General features: G+C 33.7%; 1 protein-coding gene across 2 annotated transcripts; it reads right to left on the bottom strand.

Moving 5' to 3' along the window:
- Positions 1-867: 867 nt before the first annotated feature.
- On the bottom strand, positions 868-20,944 carry LOC133184786 (neuroglian-like). Of its 2 annotated transcripts, none has more exons than XM_061319845.1 (24): positions 20,865-20,944; positions 20,296-20,370; positions 18,792-18,915; positions 18,155-18,334; positions 17,273-17,463; positions 16,198-16,326; positions 12,658-12,760; positions 12,159-12,343; positions 11,738-11,869; positions 11,413-11,571; positions 11,020-11,201; positions 10,463-10,553; positions 9,922-10,209; positions 9,260-9,633; positions 8,497-8,734; positions 7,989-8,128; positions 7,228-7,459; positions 6,865-7,011; positions 6,393-6,575; positions 5,860-5,979; positions 5,375-5,533; positions 5,037-5,180; positions 4,526-4,589; positions 868-2,030 (listed from the first exon to the last, which is right to left on the bottom strand). In XM_061319845.1, the coding sequence occupies exons 2-24, from the start codon at positions 20,354-20,356 to the stop codon at positions 1,490-1,492; spliced, it is 4,167 nt and encodes a 1,388-aa protein (XP_061175829.1). In that variant the 5' UTR covers positions 20,357-20,370; positions 20,865-20,944; the 3' UTR covers positions 868-1,489. The 2 variants fall into 2 exon arrangements, with proteins under 2 accessions (XP_061175829.1, XP_061175830.1); XM_061319846.1 differs by having other exon boundaries at positions 4,535-4,589.
- Positions 20,945-22,526: the final 1,582 nt, after the last annotated feature.

Raw genomic sequence — 22,526 nt, 5'->3', positions numbered from 1 at the left:
CGAGAAATACTTGAAGTCTAGTAAGTCAAGGGTCATATCACAAACATGATTTAAATGCCACTGTTCGTCAGGACTTGTGTGGTCTAGTGGTTAGCGTGCTAGTCTCGAAAGAAAATGATTCTCAGGATTTTTATTGCTAGGGTTCGAACCCCACGAATACCACATTAATTTTTTAATAAAAGAATAAATTTTGCCGAGAAAATTTTCCTCAGGAAAGTTTTGTTTATCACAATTACATAAATTTCAATAATGAGAACTTTACCCTAAATATTAAATTCACAAACTGAACATGATTTTTATATTTCTGAAGCTATAGGCTTTCTGCACGCTATGTTCGCCCATCTCCTTATGTTATCATTAAACGTAGGTTCCCCTTTTATTCCATCTAATTCAAACTGCATAAAATTCCCCTGTAATTAGAACTCTTTAGTGTACCGGGCTGTCTCTATCACTTTTGATTTGTCGCTAGTTAATAATACTGTCATATTCCTATACTACAAACCTTTGACAAACTTCATTATACAGTGTCCTTGAATTCCTCAAAGATGTCTGTATATTTCAGTTATTTGTAGATGTATTTTTAATACCTAATTTCTCTAGTTATTTCTTAATTGTCTTTTATAAGTCAAAATGAAAGCAATCTGGTTCGTTTTAATGAACTCATCGCAGTGTAATTAATATATCAATTAGTAGTCCTTTCCAGCTCAGATTACTTGCCCTAGGGAAATAAATTCTTTTGAAAATATTATGCAACATTATTTTTTGTAAAAATATCTCTGAAAGTCTAACTGGGGTCATCCAAGCAATATAGTATTCAAGGTTATATTTTGCGTCTCATGAATTATCGACAGACATGAAAAACAGCTCTCTGTTTGTTAAAGATTTATTGGAAACAGGTCCTTGATATAAAAATTCGATCTGATATGTTTAATGTGCCTATACAAATATACTTCTACAAACTAATGGAATGTAGCAGGAATTTATAATTATACATCTAATTAAAAGTATACAAATACACATCACGTTAATAATGTAAATATGGAATGATTTGTAGAGGTCCCTTAAAAAATTCAATGTCAATAAAATGCATCTCATTTCAACTCTTACAAAATACGATTTAAGCAACCATTTACACAATGAAACAATGATTATATATACACATAATGATTGGACAATGGCACTTATACTTCGTATAAAAATATTATTCGGGTGTAAAAAAAAAAAAAAAAGTCCATATATACAAAAATACACTAAAAGAAAATCTGACTTGTAATATATCTTCAACCTTGATTATGAAACATGTCCCTTGTAAATTTTTTCGGCATAAATATCAAAATATTTTGGTAAAGTCTTAATTATCCAATATACAACTTCTGTATAAAGTTTGTCTCGAACAAGTTGTAAACTTCAGCCAGGCTAAATGAATCTCCAGTTTTACGTGGCAAAAGTGGAAGCCTCAAATTCTCATTTATAATGAATGATTTCATTTTTACACAAAACTGGACGTTCCCGGCACGTGACCAGACCCGTTAGCACCGCTAGGTGGCGGTTTTGGGCGGGTGTTGATCGGGTTTCCGTCACGATCAAACTTGCCTGGTTCCCTGTACTGGTCATAGTCGACGTCATCAATGGGGCGTTTCTCGTAGCTTGGGGTGCGTTCGTAGGTGCGTTTTTGGTAAGGTTCATAATTTCTATCATCATCCGGGTAATAATGATCATCCCTATCGCTTGGTCGTCGGTCATTGTCCCTAAATCCGCCTTCGTCGTCATCATCATATCGCCTCCTGTCATCGCTATATCGATCATCATCATCGTATCCTCTCCTGTCGTCCTCATAACGATCATCGTGATAGCGATCGTCGTAATAATGATTGTTGTAAGCGTTGTCATCGTACCGAGAGTCATATCGTTCATCGTATGGCTGGTCGTCCTGATCGTAACCATCGCGATATCGGTCGTACCCTTCAGAATCGTCATAGTACGGCTTATCCAAGGAAGAGGCGCTTTTCTTGTGCATACTGCCCTCATAACTAAAATATTAAAGATTATACAATGATCATAAAAAATACAAATTAAACGATATCCAAGTTAAACAGACTAAAAACTATGTATTTTTTCAAGCTACCGAAATCTAGAAATATATCGTGTATATTGACATGGTTAATCACAGTTTCATTAATTATTGTAACGAGATGAAATTCCTTACAATCCATTCAGAGGAAATTACAATTCAAAAAACTGACCTACTGTGAAAACAAAATCTCTTTCCGTTTTATTATAAAAAACGTATTTATGACTTAAATCTAAACTAATTATAACTATTCTCATTATTAAAATGAACTAAAATTTGAAATTGTTTAATTCCACAAGCATAAATTTTCAGTATGAAGTCTATCAAAATTTGTCAGTATTTAAATTGAAGATTTAATAATTCTCTAGCTTCGCTACGTATTGCATGTTATTAAATAATTTGCAAATACTAAACTATATCAAGGCAAAATGTTTCCATTCAGTGACGTCAAGTAAATTTTGCATAATAGCAATATATATACAAATGATAGTAATCTGCATAGCACATACATATATATGCGCATTTGAATCATTTCAAAAATTCACACTCATACAAAAGTCATGCGCTTCACAACATTTTTGGTTAAGTTGTAAAAAAAAATCATGCTCTGGGAATTCCTGCTCGACTTGCTTAACAGAAAAAAATTACATGTATATTTCATGTAATACCATTGCCTGAGCATCACCGATGAATGCGATACAAAAGCATTGATCACGATACCGACACACGATACAACTCTGTATTGCATATAATAAGTATGATGTTATAATTTTAATTTTGTTTTTTGCAGAATGAAAAAAGCAACTTTCTGATTAAGAACTATTTATTGTGAAACCTTGATTACTAAACAAGTAACTACAGAAATAAATGAATTTATAATTTTGATAACTGTTTCTACTTTCTAAGTTTTATGGATGTCATTTTGTTTATCCAGTTTTTGTAAAGTTAAAAGACATGTACTTCCTGTATCAAGATTCTGGAATGAGGATAAGAATACGCGTATCATTTAGACACACGATCACAATTTATATTATTCGTTTGTAGCTAGAGCACTGAATAACTGTGTTTTTTATTCTTTATATTTCCTGCTGTCTTGCTTTGAAGGGAAAAAAATACCCCCCCCCCCCCCCCCAAACACTAGACCTGTAGCTGTTTACTAAACATATCTGTGCTTTGTACTTGTAACTTGTCAGGATCTTGCAAATAAAGTTCTTACAAGGAAAAAAAAATGTAAAAGAAGCCATCCCTATTTCCACTCGGTATGAAATAAATAAAGCAGAAATGTAATTCTTCATTAAAAACAAACAAAAAAGTTCCTAATTTATCATCCAGACCCAGACACCTTCTGTGTGATTAATTTGGAACAAGCGATCGGAAGAGCTCCTTTACCCCTGTTACATACCCCCAGGTAATAATTTTAATTCCGGAAGGATATTCAAAATGGAAGCAATGACTTCACTATCTGATCTACTGATTTGCATTTTTTCTGTACAAGCAGTATCCCTTGATAGAATTTAGACGTGAATGTTTATTCGATTTCAAAATTGTAAAATAACAGAAGTGATGGAACTCGTTGCTTTGGACATAATAACTAAACTTTTTTTTCAACATTTGTTTCAAGCAGGAATAAGGTTACAACATTGAACCTCATGCAGTTTAGCAGTTTTCCATCACAAATAAATAATATTAAAAAATTCATTAAAATATCAAGAGCAAAACCAAGGCACATTATTGAATGGAAACATAACTGCCTTGGTCTAGATGACACATTTTGGCTTTTAAAAAAAGTCTTCTTTTATTTTAAATTTTACAAAAAAAGCTACATTCATTTGTATCCTGGATATGTACAAATGACTATATATCATATGATATTTAATCTTAACTTCTGGCACAAGAAAGACATGATGAAGGATTGATCTAGCTTTACTTTATGAACTGAATACATTAAGCATGTGCAAGGGTCACACTTGAACATACAAATTTTTGATATTTTCTGTGTTCTAATATCTTTGGGCACATTGATCAAGTGAATGGCTTTGAAGTTTAAGGAATCACTAATTTTAAATATTAAATAATGTTTGAAATTTGCTACCTTAATGTGTCATCATCAAAATTAAAACAGCACACATTTGGATACATGCTTTGGAGATAAAGTATATAATAGGATAATATACCAATACAGATTGTCATGGTAACAGTTATTCAATTTACTGGGTACAAAGAGTCCAAACAGAGTTCCGTTACAAATACATGTAAATAAAATCACTTGCTTTAAAACGCACCTTTAAAAATATGTTAAGAAAACTAGAAAACATTGCAATGATGTTTCTATCTTCACTTAATGTACTTGTATAATTACAAATGTTTTTTGTTTAATTATTCCTTCATATTTTTGCACAACCCTGTAACCATGACAACCTGTGACTACCTGTGGCTAGGGCACGAAACATTTACCTTCCATACCTGTAATTGTATTCACCGTCCTGTCCAGACATGGCCGACACACTTCGAGTTGGAGCTATAGGTCAAAATCATTGTCATTATCCACATACAAGTCACAACTTTTTCTTAGCATTTACCTCAAGTAATCCCAAGACTAATATTTTACTCATTAATGAAATGGTCCCAATCAAAATTTAAACTGAATTTCTCCCGCTTCTTTCAATATTTATTTAAAACAACATTTCGTTAATTTTTGGTGTCTTTTACATGTAAATCTTTATACATAAACTATAAGTAAATATCCTGTTAAAACAAATTCTGCTGTAAAATTCAATTCAGTCTTCCTCTACAGTTCCCTTCCCTTCATATTCACATTGAAAATGCAAATGTTAAATACTCTGCAAATATTTTTTTGGGGTTAGATTTAAAATGTAAGATAACTCAAGAAATGGGGAAAAAAAGTCTGAGAATGTCAATGCTAGTTCCCTCCCCACATTCACTTTTGGCTGGTGCCCTGACTTACCGTTGAGTTTGGACTGGGGTGGTGGTTGGTGTTTAGTGACCTTGCGGCACATGATGATAAACACCACCACTGCGATGATGATCAGCAGAGACAGAATGAGACCAATAAACCACGCAAAGTTTGCACCAAGACTGTATGCCGCTGCTGTAGTGGAAAAAGAAATTCTCAATCTTAATATCTAACATTTTTCTTCTATTAGCAACTATGCCTATATGTACATGTACTTCTTTGGTTTGAAGAAAAAACACTGAAACATGCATGTTTATAACTTCATTCAAATTATAGTTAAATGTTACTTATAAATATTACTTATAAAATTTATTCAATACTGTACTCACCGACTCCAAGTGTTCTGACAGTCTGAATGGCACTAGTGGATGGAGACTTTCCATCGGTCAAGACAAGACGGACTTCATATGTAGTACCATCGTCCAGTTCAGTGATCGCTCTCCATTGTTTGGCCACCTCATCAGGAGTACGCTGGAATTCATACACACCTGAAACAAAAAATACCAACTTATATGTACATGTAAAAGTTCTCCAAATTTTAAAAAGGTTACCATCATGGAAAATTACAAAACACATTCTGTAAAAAACTTAGGTTATATCATCTTAAGCCAACAGAGTAAATTTGTGATCATTTCTTATCAAAAATTTACTTTACAATTTCAAAATTAGGCACCTCAAAAACTAGAATTGTATTTGTCTTATCCTCAGTATCAATTTCATTATAAAGTACTCAGATAGCCTTTTAATATTTGCAAATTACATAATACATGTCTGTGATCTTTTTATTTGTGTGTTGCTAAAAATACATGCTTACCTTCTTTTCTGTACTCAATGTAAATGACCGTGCCAGATTTGGGGTCCATTTTCAAATTCCAGGTCACATTAACAAAGGTCTGGTTTACATCCTTCATTGTAAATGATGGTGCATTTGACGCTGAAAAAAGAATTCTTACTCTGTCACAAAAGGTATGATTTATTGATTTCCCTCTATTATAATATTTATGTCATATATGTATTTTCCATTTCTTTTTTTTTTTAATTGAAGTTCTTTCAGGAGGAAAATTAATATACTTTTTTGAATCCTAGTTATTATTAAAAAATAGCATTCACTGGCATGTATGCACTAAATGAATATAGAAAATCTTTTGTTACAAAGATAAAATTCTACTAATATATGTACATGTAGATACAATAGTATTAAAATAACAATTTTGCTGGGACACAAGTCAAAATTTCTTAGTATCAAATGTAATTCAAGTACACAATTTCAAACAAATTGTCAATACTGCACTAAAAACTTCCTTTTTTATTTTCTTGTGCACAATATACAAAGTACATGACACTTACATGCAGGTCCTGAGGTTGAGGCCTCAATAAATGACACTTCCCCTCGACCTTTGGTATTCTTAGGCCACACATATAGCCTGTATTTGGTTTTATATACCAGTCCATTTACAAATGTATCATTAGTCCTTGGATCAGTGATGTCTGGGATCTTCTCTTGGAGATTTCCAAGGTCCAAACCACTCACTGCAGGAGAGACATTGTGCAAATAAATACATGTATTATACCCAAAAAAATTCAAACTAAATGAATTCAGGTATTTTTCCTTATCGATGCCAACAGCAGATTGTAACCAATACTGTGTGCCTAATTTCCTCTTCAAACACTAGTACATCTTGACCTTTTAACAGAATACACAAGAATTTCTTTCCCTTCTTCAAAAAATTCCAAAGTACATGTACATTGAAGAGAGAATTATACAAAAGATATTTAGCACAGAAAAGGCAAGCTGCTTTTCTGTATATGAATAGCTGACCTGTTTGGTATCCTATGTCATACCCAGATAACAGGTTGTACCAGTTACTACCAAAAGCTTGATCCACCACCTCGGGGGGTTCCCAGGCCAGCCTTATAAAGTTACTTCCTGACTGTGCCACACGGAGATTTCTCACTGGTCCAGTTACTACAATAGACAACAGTTATCCCCCTTTAAATTACTTCATATCAATGCTACATGTGCAATATTCAGTTTTGTACAGTAAACGAAAGTAGTACTAGAAAAAATTTCATTAGTTATCTTTTATTTTTAAATATTTTGGAACCTGACAAGAATATCATTATCTATTCTAAAACAAAATATAGTAAATAATTTTCGTCAAATTATGTTGAAAACACAAACCTCCCAGAGTTGTCCTGAATGACACAATAGCACTAGGTGGTCCTGCATAATACGTGTTCATTACTCTCATCTGTGCCTCATAATCCTGGTATCCAAGCAGCCCCTCCAATGTAAATTTATACGACTGGATGGCTCGCTTCTTTCGTCTTGCATATCGGAGAGTGAGCTCACTAACTGGAATCTCTGCTTCTTGGAATGTTTGTTCCTTCTGACCTCTGACCCAGTATTGAATCTAAATTATAAAAAAAAAAAATGCACTGAATGTATTGAGTCTGACATAAACCATAAAGAAAAGGCAGATTCAGATATTAATTTATTCTTATTTTTTTGTACTCTTATATTAATTATTATACATGTATCTACTCAGCTTAAATTAATTTTAGTCCAAACATTGTAATAAGGAGATAAGAAGTTAAACCATAAAATATCGTTTTTACAAGAAATACACTGCATAATAAAAACGTCTTTTATTAGCATGATTGAAAAGGGAGCAACTCAATTATCTTTTTCCACTTGAAAAAAAAAATTAGAAAATTGAGTTATTTCCCTTTGCAATCCAACCAACCAATGCGGCAGTGTTTGATCTGATGCGGTGGTGCCCGAGAAACTAAAGATTAATTCTTTTTGGCCTTAAGGCAAAATTTTATATTGGCGAATAGTGGCATGGTGAATCTTAAAGAATAGTTATATTTAAATTGTATCTGAATTACCCTTGGTAATACATCTTTTAAAATATTTTAAACTGAAGATATAAGACCTACCTTAAATCCCCTGAAGATTCCCTGGACTGGGGTGCCTGCCTGTGGGGTATTTAGATTCTCATCCCAGTCCCAGTAGAAGATGACGGAGGACTCTGTGACAGTGGAGTCTATGGTAAGCTCTGACACAGTGATAGTGGGGACTGAAAAATAAAATGTTACCCACAGATCTCATACAATGTGTGGCCTCTTCTTTATAGAGTAAGAATTGATAGAATTCTTTTCCCAGGAGATATTTAATTCCATGTTCAAAGAACTAAACGAAAATAAGCAACAATAAATATTTTTTCATAAAAGATGAGTTTTAATTATTTCAAAACAGTCTAATACATGTTTATACAAATACTGATAAAAATTCCCTACTTTAACACAAAATTTAGAGACAAACTGCATGACCGATATGTATTGGAAGTTCATGTTTTGATATGATACACTTGAGAATATTGATATATGCATTGATACAGTATATTGATATATTGACTCAGCCCTAGTGTGAACAAGAACCACTTACTTTCCTCGGCTGAGTAACCTTTGACCTCCTGGACTGGAGCAGTTGAGTCACCAGCTTCATTGTTTGCTTTGATTGTAATGATATATGGCACAAAGACATCGTTAGTCTGTTTCTCATAGCGGAACGTCCTCCACTCTGAGATGGTGACCGGTGAGATGTCATTGGTGCCTTGTCCCTCTCTCTGAATGGTCAGGATATATTTGAACTGCTGACCATTGTGCTCAATGGGGGGCATAGGCTAAGAAAGTAAAATGAAAATGAAATATTATGTACTAAAATGAAAGTAAAAGCATGTATATGTATGGTAAAGGAAAACATCATGATTAAGAAATTGGACAGGTCAAAAAGGTTTGATAAGAATATTCATATTATGCAATTTAATGTGTGATTATATGTATATTGTAATAATGTTATCATTTTATTCAAAGATGTAATATTTCCTGGATTTTCTCAACTGAACCCTAACAAAATACAACTATGTATAACTTTTTCACACTGTACAGCAATCATATCATTATTACAGAAAATCGAAAGGGTGTTTTAAATTATGAAATTTTTCAATCTATAATACTGTATAAATGGTTGCTAATCTTCAATATACAGAGTCATGTACATTTCATGTCAATATCATAGAATTACATTTCAGATCTACATGACATGCAATTATCCTAATGAAATATTTCAAAGCTTTATCCAGTAATTTTTTAAATTCAGCTTTTCTTGTTTAAATTTAACATGATGACAAGGTCTTAATGCAACATACCGTCCATTCAATTATCAGATAGTTTCTCTTGTCTCCAATGGTACGGACATTTTCTGGATTTTTAGATGGTCTGGCTGCGTTAGTCTTACAGATCTGTTCTGTGTGATAGCTAGGTTCACTGGCGCCGATTTTATTCGTAGCCAGAACTCGGAAGCTGTACTCCACCCATGGCGTAAGTTTGACAAACCCATTGTTCTGGGTTGCCAAGACATTATTGGCTCCAATAAACCACTCGTCAGGACTAAAGGATGTGTTGTACTGAATTATAAAATACTGAATTGGAGCATTGTTAGATGCACCTTTGGTCCAACCTATTTCTGCCTGTGTTTCACTGCAGGTAATTAATGTCACTCCTATCGGTGGGTCTGGTTTATCTGTAGTAAGAGAAGTATGAAAATCACTTTTAACATGTATACATTATGCTGCTTGCTGAATAATAGTATATATTAATTACTAGAGATGTAAAATCTGTGTTGCTCAACATGTCATTTTTTTTTTTACATTTCCCATATCAAAGCACATCTGGTTATTTAAACTATAACTAAAATTTGAATCAGTTTTTAAAGGACTTTGTAAATCGCAAAATCTTCAATTAATTGCCTAGTTTGTAAAAATTAACAATTATTTTGGGAAATTCAATTGACAGGAAGTTAAGCCTTTACCCTTTACTGTCAGAATGGCTCCTGCTGTGGCACTATCCAATCCATTAGAGATCACACAAGTGTATGTTCCAGAGTCTCGAGCAATGGTACCACTAATGGTCAGGGAGTTATCCTGGAAGTTCTGGGTCATTCTCTGGTCATTTGTTGTGATTGGTTTGTTATCCTTCAACCAGGAAATTCGCAGATTCTTAATCTCGGCGAAATCTGTTGTTCCGGAGCAGGTGAACTTTGCGTCACTTCCTGCAGTTACTTCCAACCCGCCAGGCCTCTGCACAGTCCTAGTTTTGGCTGCAAAATGTAGGAAAATAAAATATTTAGAAACTTTTTTAACTTACAATACTACAAGACAAATTCCTTTACGTATATGCCTTTGATTCTAAAAAAAAAAAAAAAAAAAAAGAGAGGAAACCCGAGCATTTGCATATCAAAATTACATGTATTGCACTCTCTTCAAGGATGACTGAACATGCCAATTATTGCATAAACAATAGAAAACCTTTCATAGCAATAAACTAAGAGGAAAATTCCTTGACTCTCTTACCTCGGACTATCAAGACTCCCCAGGCTTCATCAAAGTTAAATTTATTGTAGGCATGACACGTGTAGTTACCAGCATCAGACAATACGACACTCTGTTAAACAGACAATACAATCATGTACATACAGCATTACAAAATACAGTCAAGTAGATTCACAATTTAATGGGTTTCTAAATCAGTTTAAAAGATAAGGAAACAACATATCCATATAATTTTTTAATGCTTTTTAAGAAATTTATCAAATTAATAGGTAGATTTCTTTCAATATTCCTTATAACTTTTTATAAGCAACTAGTATACTCAATACTCTGCAGACACACTTAGGGAGTAAGCAAAAGTGACAAAATACATGTGTACATACAGTCAAACCTCGTTATCTCAAACTCAAACCTTGTTATCTCAAACTCAATTGGAACTTCATGAGATTAATCCTCCGGAAATCTGAGGATTTGAGATAACGAAAGTGAAAAACAAGTGGTTGGACTGCCAAATCACTTAGATATATCCCTGATATTTGAGATATAGGTGTTTGTCATGAGATGATAAAGTTCAACTGTACCTCTATGTGAAGGTTTCCGTTGGGTTGGATTTGGTATCTTCCTCCCGTTATCTGCTCCCCCTCCTTTCTCCAGGTGATGATGGGTTCTGGTTTTCCACTGGTGATACATGTCAGCTCGATATCTCGACTTTCTGCGACCTTAAGCTCGCGAGCTGGTGGGACAATGATGGCTGGTTCTTCCTCTGGTTTTTGGGAAAAAAGTGAATTGCATTTCAATAGTACGCTTGTTTTAGCAACCTTTTGTAATGACTCCCTTAGCTTTTAAAATCATAGTCATAACTATTGTACAAGAAGACAGAATAAGCCCGCTAAATTCTGATCTTCAAACTATAAGTTAACTTCTATTAATAAAAATCTTGACTACCAATTGACACACAAGAAAAAAATACTTACCCAAAACATTTAGATAAACATCAGAAAACACGTAACCATGGATGTTGGAGGCATTACATTGTATGACCATATGGTCATTTTTGTTCAAGTTCACAAAGGTCAAGTTGTTAGCATCAGGTTTCAGGAATCTGTCACTTTGAAATATTGGTACCTTAGATTCTATGAATAAAAACATAAGTCAAATTTAATTAACGGAAACCAATACAAAAAATATTTTATTACACTGTTAATCATCTAGAAAATCAAAAATTTCACGTAAATTCATTAAAATTCCCGAACTGGTAAAAATTAATTTACTTATTCAAAGAAATAAAAGGCATATTACCTTCCAGCTTGATTCCATTAATGAGCCATGCTATTTTTGGCTCAGGGTAACCTTTAGCCTTGCAGATAAAGGTCACAGCTGCCCCAACACTAGTCTCAACGTCTTTTGGCTCAACTTCCCAATATGGCTTGGCTAAAATAAAATTTTACATACACTTGAGGAATTATTTTCATTAGCAATCATTTAAGATTGAATAAATGTAACAGAACAGTAATTATAATTGTTAAACCAATACAGTATTATACATAACAATTTTGATTTATGGCAATACTTAATTTGACTGCAGTTTTACAAAGGATAATACCAAACTGGAAATACATGTAAAAAATTATGTGTTTCTCTGAAGTTTTCCTAAGTCAAACTGGATATAAAACAACAAAAAATATACAGTCATATAGTGTATAAACCATGAATAGCTTACATTCCACTCTGATGACAAAATTTCTGAAGGCTCGAGGTCCTTGGGTGTTTGTGCCGTAACACTCGTAGGGCCCGGCATCGTCCTCTGTCAGGTTAGGTATCGTCAGTTCCTGTCCTCCAAGTGAGACTTCATAATAATCAGGAAGGTCGGCCTTATTTTTCAACCAGAACACTTCTGGGGTGGGACTTGATAAAAGAAAATACAAACTTGGTGTTTACACAGGTCAACAAAATAATGAGAAATAAAAGACATTCTTTTAAGATTCAAGACCAAAGAAATTTATTTTGTATATACTTAACATTTACAGCTCCCTCTGAACTTGTATTAATATGCAATTATTGGAAAGAGCTACTGTCATGCTGATAAGTTTTTGCTTGGTAGAACTTTTTTTTAATATATAAAAGCTTGGATCAAGGCAAGTTTACAATGAATGAAAATTCCAACCAAACCATGTAATCCAGATTAAATGAATATACATGTACAGAACTATTCAACTTACTTTCCACTGAAAATACACTTGAGTTTGAATGTGTCTCCCCTCAGACCAAAGTGATCAGAAGGTGAGGCCCAGAGGTACTCGGCAGGTCTCTTAACAGGTGAGCCTAAAATCAGCAAAAATTATATCAATGACCTATATTGTACTATTTCTCAAACTAAAACATACTTCAGGGTAAATGAAGTTGACAGAAATTCTAACAAGAGGTCCAAGGGCCTTAACGGTCACCTGAGTATTATACAACAATTTCAAGGATGCATAGAGTATAAAATGAACTGAAAGGTGAAGCTTTGTTGCCCAAAAGCAAGAAAAATAGGTTGATTATGATCAACAAAATAATTGGTCTTAATATTCATTTACAGTTCATAAATTAGGTTCTAATCTGTTCCCCATTTATCACTATCACTATACAGTATATTAACAAATTATCAATGCTTCTGTACTATTTTAATCCTTTGTTGAAATCTCTTACATTGGCATCTCTTGGTCTTTGATGAATATTTAATAAGACAAGTTATTTTTGTCTCATTTTTATTTATCTACTACTTACAAGTCTATCTGATCATTAAAACTATGAAAGTACTTTTTGTATTATACAATAAAAGTTTTTGCATAATTCTCTTATTCTATTTACCTTTCAAGTATATTATTTACAGTGATAAATTATCAAAAGTAAATGGCAAAGGGGAATAACTCCTCTCAGTAGAATACAAACTAATAGAGCCCTGGCCAGGACCAGAACACTTGACCAAATGGTCCAGATGTTCAAAAATCTGGTAAAAATTCCCTTCCTTGTAAAAACTTTTACTCTGTTTGCCTCAGATATGCCCAGGTGCGGAAAAGATTTTTAAATAAATAATGCATTTTTACTACAGATTCACTATATTATCAATAGAGCCCCCAACCCCCACCCCCAAAACACCAGAGCTTCTGACCCTGGGACCATATGTTTGCTCATCATCACTTTGTTTATCAGCTTAACACTAAGGAGCAAACAGGATTATTTAATAGAATTAATGCATTTTCACTAAATTATCAAGAGCCCCACCCTCACACCAGCACATCTGACCCAGGGGTCATGAAATTCACTACTCTGGAAGAAGCACACTTGCTCATCATAACTATACACTGAGCTTCTTTGCTTTTTTAACCAGAAGAAGAAAAGAATATTTTCAAAGAAATTTTGCTTTTTCACTTTATAATCAATATAAGCCCCCCCCCCCCTTTCACCAGAACCCTTAAACCTGGGGTCATAAAATTCACAATTTTGGAAGAGGCATCCTTGTGTATCATAACAATGTACTTTAGTCTGTTTAAGCAATACCCAGGGGCAGAGAAGAAGATTTTCAAAGAAATAATTCACCTTCACTATAGGATCTATATAGCCCCGCCCTAACACCAGAACTCCTGTCCCCAGGGCCATGAATTTCACAATTTTGGAAGAGGCATCCTTGCTTATCATAACAATGTACTTAGTTTGTTTAAATAATACCCAGGTGCTGAGAAAAAGATTTTTAAAGAATTAAAACATTTTCACTTTATAATCAATAGAGCCCCGCCCTAACACCAGAACCCCTGATCCAGGGGCCACGAATTTCACAATTTTGAAAGAGGCATCCTTGATTATCATAACTATGTATTTAATGTGTTTCAATAATACCCAGGAGTAGATAAGAAGATTTTCAAAGAATTAATGCATTTTCACTATATAATCAATAGAGCCCCACCCTAACACCAGAACCCCTGACCCAGGGGCCATGAAATTCACAATTTTGAAAGAGGCACTCTTGCTCATCATAAGTATGTACTCAGTTACTAAATTTAATACCCAAGAGCAGAGAAGAAGATTTTCAAAGGATTAATGCATTTTCACTATATAATCAATAGAGTCCCACCCTAACACCAGAACCCCTGACCCTGGGGCCATGAAATTCACAATTTTGGAAGAGGCACTCTTGCTTATCCTAACTATGTACTTAGTTAGTTTATTTAATACCCAGGAGCAGAGAAGAAGATTTTCAATGAATTAATGCATTTTCACTATATAATCAATAGAGCCCCGCCCTAACACCAGAACCCCTGCCCCTGGGGCCATGAATTTCACAATTTTGGAAGAGTCACTCTTACTCATCATAACTATATACTTAGTTAGTTTATTTAATACCCAGGAGCAGAGAAGAAGATTTTCAATGAATTAATGCATTTTCACTATATAATCAATAGAGCCCCGCCCTAACACCAGAACCCCTGCCCCTGGGGCCATGAATTTCACAATTTTGGAAGAGGCACTCTTACTCATCATTCCTATATACTTAGTTAGTTTATTTAATACCCAGGAGCAGAGAAGAAGATTTTCAATGAATTAATGCATTTTCACTATATAATCAATAGAGCCCCGCCCTAACACCAGAACCCCTGCCCCTGGGGCCATGAATTTCACAATTTTGGAAGAGGCACTCTTACTCATTTTAACTATACACTTAGTTAGTTTATTTAATACCCAGGAGCAGAGAAGAAGATTTTCAATGAATTAATGCATTTTCACTATATAATCAATAGAGCCCCGCCCTAACACCAGAACCCCTGCCCCTGGGGCCATGAATTTCACAATTTTGGAAGAGGCACTCTTACTCATCATTACTATATACTTAGTTAGTTTATTTAATACCCAGGAGCAGAGAAGAAGATTTCCAAAGAATTAATGCATTTTCACTATATAATCAATAGAGCCCCGCCCTAACACCAGAACCCCTGACCCTGGGGCCATGAATTTCACAATTTTGGAAGAGGCACTCTTACTCATCATAACTATATACTTAGTTAGTTTATTTAATACCCAGGAGCAGAGAAGAAGATTTTCAAAGAAATAATGCACTTTCACTATATGATCTATATAGCCCCGCCCTAGCACCAGAACCCCTGACCCTGGGGCCATGAATTTCACAATTTTGGTAGAGGACTCAATGCTTATTACAATCATGCCAACAGTTTGACTGCTTGATGTCCAGGAGTAAAGAAGAAGATTTTTAAAGATTGCATTAATTTTGGTGGTTTTAGCCCCACCCCTCAGGCCCCAGGGGGGCAGGGACCATGAAATTCACAATTTTTGTTCCCCTTCACCCATAGATGCTATATGCCAAATTTAGTTGAAATTGGTTGAGCGGTTTCAGAGAAGAAGCTAAAAATGTTCAAATGTTAACGCACATCGCACGACGCACGCCGGCGGACAAAAACGGATAGCAATAGGTCACCTGAGTGACTCAGGTGACCTAAAAATTTAGTTTGCTAAAAAAATCATAAATTATCATATATACAGTGTACGTTGTATCACATCTGGTACAAAAAAAATCTAGGTGAATTCAGCTACAATGTGAAAGCAAATAAAAAATAGTTTAGAAGTTGCAGAACCTGCATTAAATATTTATACTAATCTGAAATCTATTTCATAATACATGTACTTAGCATAACTTATACTAAGTAACAAAAAAAAATTATCTTGTCCGATTTTAAAGCCATAATGCCACTGTATCATTTTGTTCTTACTTCCACTAGGGACGATGTAGTTGGCTTTGTCGTATGTGTTTCGCCTCATGAAGTAATTAATGGCCATACAAACATAGGCTTTTCCTTCCTTGTAGTCTTGAGCTTGTACGTTGGTGATGTACAGTCGTCCTGCAAAGGCATGACAGATTCAATTTTCTTCTCTTGATACACTGATTTGTTAAAAACTTTTCATGTTTCTCTTAATGATAGAGTCTGACTAATATTTATTAGAGAAGCATGGGACTTAATACAACAAGTACAGTATCTTGATACACATGTACACAAGAATATTCCCAGGAATTATGATGTACATGTAAATATAAATCAAATTTTTTAAAACTTTTTTTATTACAAAGTTACATGCATGTCCCTTATAAATTTCAAACTTTACTTCCATTGACCTTGTCAAAATGACCTTCAAACTTTACGACCATTGACCTTGTCAAAATGACCTTCAAACTTTACTTCCATTGACCTTGTCAGAATGACCTTTAAGAAGGTTCATGACTAAATTTTCTAGTCAGATGCAACCTTTTTGTCAAGCTTGAGCTTCAAGATATATTAAAATGTTTCTAAACAATAAAGATTACATATAGCCTCAAGCAGTGTTTACTACTTTCCTTTCATTGACCATGGCTTTGTTGAAACAATCTTTATGACTTTTAAAGACCATCAAATAAATAACAAGCTTAAAGTTTGTATCTCATACACCAGCAAGTAGTCAGGAAGAGCATCTTATATTCTTTAAGAAGGTTATAAACCAAAATTTGTGACAGTCATAGTGAATCATATCTATACACCTGTGATTTTATTTGCAGGCGATCTGATCAGAGGTTTATTATACAGAGAAGTATTTGTATTACTGTACACAAGAATTTGATGAATAATTCCTTCCTTAAAGTGATAAACTTAAAGGCATTCAATAAATTTTGACAAATAATTGTATCTCAATATGATAAAAGTGGTAACCACTGCCTAACAAAAATTACTCATGTGTGTCTTCTAAATTTTCATTATGTTGGCTCTCAAATAATACAATCATAATCTTGGATCCACCCATGCATTTAAAACCAACCTTCCAGATCCATCGAGATTCTGTTGTTATAGTTGATAGGCTCAATATGACCTTCAGCTGTCTTTAGCACCCACTCAACATCAGCTGGGGGGAAGCTAGTGGGAGGAACACAGTTAAGAGTGACCGACTCCCCTAGCTGTGGACGGTGTGTAACGGAGTCTGCTACTTCAAATTCATCCAACTTTCCCTCCCTAAAAATTAAAATTAATTATGATTACAATAAATGCATGCCATATTAATTCTTGCAAATCAATTAATGAGCAGGGAACAGTATATACAAAAATAGATTAATTCTTGAATTTGAGATACAGTAACTGTTATTGAAACAAAAAAAAGCAAGAGGCTAATAAGCAATACTGCTTACTTATGCCAACTTGTTCTTACTAACAAATTGAACAAATCTGAACAACTCTGATTCTGCTATAAATCTAAGAGAGCTTTGGCTCTGAGAGCAGCCCTAGAATTCTGGAAAAGTTTATGATTTTGAACAATTCTATTTTACAGTGATGCAAGCTTATGAATTCAAAAAGGATTACTACTAACATGAAAAATTTAATTTTTGTTTGATATTTCGGAGAAAATCCTCAAATATTACATGTGTTTCTATACAAGACTTTGATTATATTCAAGAAGCCAAGTAATTTTGAGTGAACAATCCTAGAGAATTCATGCATATCAAATTGACTAATTTTAGTTTTATGATTTGTTTTGGAGAAAGATGCTCAAGAGTGTGTGATATGTTAGAGAAAAGATAATTATTATCTAAGCAAGCAATGTCACAAGGGCCCAGAATTATAAAGATCATGAAGTACTTATAAAGACTATTGTGTCTAAATTAATCTTTCCAAAATTCATGAAGAAAATATATTAAATAAAATTTACCTAAAGTTCACGTTAATGGACACCGATATTCCAAAATTGTTGTCAGCAATACATTGGAAAATACCCTCATCTTTATCTTCTGGTGCATTGATAACAATGGTTCCCTCATCTGAGAGCTGGACGAAACGGTCGTCATTACCGCTGGGATTCAAGTCAATACCATTTCTTTTCCATCTGTACCTGTTCATGAAAATAATAGCAAAACAATTTTGTGATTTTTCACATAGAAGCATTATATATAGTCAAACAATTGTTTGTTATTTCTTCTTTCCCCCTCATCTTGCTCATACCTTGTGGATAAAATTCTTTATTCAACTTGTTGACATATGTAGAGGAAGTAGGCATGCAGAAAAGATGTTTACTTTTGAGTCCAAAAATGAAAATTTTAAAGTCATATTGAGTCAATGAATCCCAATTTTTTAAAGAAAACAGAAAGAAAAGAAAGAAAAAAACCAAACCCCTCCCCCCACAAAAAAAACAAAACAAAAAAAAACAGTAATTTTAATCACAAAACCATGGAATTGCTCATTGACAAGCACTCATGTTTGCACATTTGTATGACAGATTCGGGATGGAAAGAACAACATATTTACTCTTGCTTATACAATAAATTTTCATTTTTGTTACATGAACTTACGTTGGTTTTGGCACTCCATCTGCCCTGCAAGGTAGTTTCACAGATTCACCATCTTTATAATAAACATCAAAGTCTGGCTGCATATAAATACCTGGAGGTCTATTTGGTATGACTTTTTGTTTTCCTGTTATGGAAAAATTAAAATTATAAGCTAGTTATTGTGCCAGCTACAGCTAATAACCATTTAATATAGTGTTTGCATGTTTGTGCTGATTGAATTATGAATAAAATTTCATGGTTTTATCATGTTTCACTCTGCCAAATTCATCATGTTGAATTTCATGAAAATTATAAAGTTATGTTTCCTCTTAGACTTTTACTAAATATATAAAATAGAATATTGAAGTTGGGTATAGAATTTCTCATAGGATATACTATATAAACATACATGTCAAATCATTTAATTCTATGATACTCAAAATGTACAAATGTATGTTGTTTCTTATATAATTAAATGTAATGTTGTTTAACATGGCTTGCTTATACTGGAAAAAAAATTAAAGAAAGAAAAACATACAGAGATTTTTCCCCCCTTATAATTAGTTGGTACCAATAAATGGTACCATTCCCAAGGCTAAAAAATGTTTTTTTCCCCAATTTTGAGACTAAAAATTTCCATTTCAACTGCCAAGGAATAGACTACGATGACATTTTAATTCTTTTCAAAGCATTAAACTTAAATGTTGTATCTTGTATGAGATGACTTGTGGTTCAATTCCTCTTAAACCATAAGTAGAGATCAGTTGTAATATTGCGGGACACGTTGTAAAAAGCCTTGAATCTTACATTTTTGACAACTTGAAAGCATCAGAAAAACATGAGAACAAGGGGCATTAATATGTAAATGGATTACTTGTTGTTTATTCTTTAAAATTTGGATTAATATCTATTGAGACTAGAATAGACACAAATAATTTTTATTTGTTTACATGACAGAAAATTTCTCTTTGTTCTATTTCGACACTATTTTCCCAAAATGAATCTGTACTAAAGCCATTCCCACTCGGATAGAAAAAAAAAATGCTGTTATATATGATAATTATCAGGGTTGTCCCCAAGAATTGAAATAGCAGGGGACATTAAAAAAAGTAGAAGGGGCTTTTGGGTTCCTCCCCTAACAGGAGTTTGAGGATGAATACCAGAATAACCAGGGGATTACATCATTATAGGCAGGATATTCCCTGGCCCCTGTGTCATAGGGACAACCCTGTGATTATAGATGATCAATAATTTGGATATTAAAAAACTTAAAAAATTATTAACTGAAGCCAAAAGAAGAAGTGATTTACTTAAGACTTGTCCCTAATAGACCATTAAGAACTTATATTCAACCTGACATTACCAAAAAATGTTCCCACCTCATCCCCTCAAAATTTACTTTAACATGTATGTGTGTTTCCCTTCTTAAAGTACAATATACAATGAACATAATTACTCAGATGACTTTATTTTTTCTTCCTGAAATATTAGCATATTGATACTTACATTTGTATTAAACCCTTACCTAAACATGTACTACATAAAAAGCTGAACAAAATGGCTGAGATGTTCTTGAAGGCTCTCATGACTAGTTCTTTCTCTGCAATATCAATTTATGTTAATGTAAGTTTTATAAAATTCATACTGACAGTAAATTATCTACATTTTGTGCACAATACTATATATAATCAGTTTTAAATTGTGTAATTGTTCCACAAATAAAAGGTGGCACACTACGACACATCATGATCATACCTTCAGCTTCAGTCTATGTATGCATCCTTGTTGGATGTATTTAAAAACGCTTGTTATTTAAAAACTAAAGATATAACAGACAAGTTCTACATCATATACATCGAATACAGCTAATTGGACTATCTTTTCAAGCACTAAAAAATACCGGAAGTAGGAATTCAAATATTTTTCAATGTAGAGGTAAACAACGTATATTTTGCTCTCACATGATAGGACATTCATAAAACACGACTAATAATAAACAGATATAGCTACTTACTAAGGATTATTCAATTAAACAAATCTGATTGCGTCTAAATATTATTTATATTTCAACAATTGAAAAATACCTGTTTTTACCTGTAAATTCCTCACGTCGCCATTTTACCTATATGACTCATTTCCCACTTTTCGGATCTCCTCGGGAGTTTTTATCAATCGCCAGTATTAATGCATGTTCGACACAATCTGTCACTCAAACTTGTTACGCCTACCCACTCAATGACGTAAATTAGGAAAGAAAGCTATTTAATGTATGTAACTGAAAAAAAAGTTGATCCACCCCTTTATATTCATTACATCATGGCCGTAGGAACCGGGGGGAGGGGGGGGGCGTGCCCCCCAATAATTTTGCCAATATATAGATTACTATAGAAAACAAAGCTTAAATTATATGCTTGTGCCCCCTCAATATTAACGCCTGATGACTTTTTTTTGCTTGTCAAGGAAATTTTGGTGGTTGATAGTGCCCCCCAACTGAAAATGTACGGGCTGTGCCCCCCTCTTCAACTGAAATTGCTTCCTACGGGCCTGTTACATTACCGTACACCTACATATTGTACACAGATAATATTAATTAGATTAACTTTAAAATATGACATCTAAAGTTGGAAATTTTCTTGAATGTATTTTTTTCTGTCAAGCTTTAGAAATGTTCTTGAATGTCTTTTTTTCTGTTAAGCTGGTTAAATGGGATGACCATATCGGTTTTACCAATGTTTACTGACAGGTGCTTTCGGATAGGATCCCCTCCATCCCAATATATACATGTATGCATGCACAGTCCGGGGCCAGCAGGTCCTTACATAGGAAGCAATTTCACTTTGAGGTGGCAAATCCATACATGTACATTTTCAGTTGGGGGTTCAACTAGTACAACTACCAATAAATAAATGCCTGAAGAACTTAATTTATATTGAAAATTTCCTTATTAGACCTATATGAAAACTAAAAGCTTTTTTAATCGTTAATTTATTTCAGCTATTTCAAATTTATATTTAATTAAATGCACAAATTTATTATTAGTAGATAAAAATTTATGATCAAAATGAATGAAAATATTTTTTTTAAACAAAAAATTCCTTGATAAGCAAAAAAAAAAAAAAGAAGTTATTATTGAGGAGAGGGGGGGGGGCACAAGCATATATATAGTAGCAATGTTTTTTTTATAGTATTCTATATATCAGCAAAATTAGGGGTGGCACGGCACCCCCGTGCCCCCTCTCCCCCGGCGGTTCCTATGGCCATGTCAAGGGACGTTTTTATTTGTTATGTGTCATGAATTATTCTACTAGCTCACATTTATACAAGGTGATTAATATCAAGATCATGATAAATTAAAAAATGAAATTAAAGAAATATGCACCCCCTCCCCTTAAAATAAAAATACACACACAAGCAAAGGAAACAAATGTTGAAATAAACGTTACAAGGCTTTCAGCAACTCCTCTTAGACACCTGACCTCCCCCCCCCCCTCTGGAATTTCCGGGGATGCATGTTTTATGCTCTGTTCACAGATTCAAATTGTATTGTTTGTAGATTTTTTTTATTGATCACCTTTTTCAGTTATTATACTGCATTATATGAGGGTAACATTGAAGCCTGCGCCTCGGTCGACAATAGTTTTCTTGGAGTGAAATTTTTTCAATGTTACCCTTAACTATATGCTGAATTTTTATATTTTACTGAATGTTTTATACAAATAAATATAACACTGAACCGTGCGCGTAAAATTCTGCGCA

The sequence above is a fragment of the Saccostrea echinata genome, unplaced genomic scaffold (assembly GCF_033153115.1).
Source record: "Saccostrea echinata isolate AGI-Se365-2 ecotype Australia unplaced genomic scaffold, CSIRO_AGI_Sech_v1 ptg000011l, whole genome shotgun sequence".
Classification (NCBI taxonomy): domain Eukaryota; kingdom Metazoa; phylum Mollusca; class Bivalvia; order Ostreida; family Ostreidae; genus Saccostrea; species Saccostrea echinata.
The sequence above is the reverse complement of the archived record's forward strand: the minus strand, read 5'-3'. Positions and strand labels throughout refer to the sequence as shown.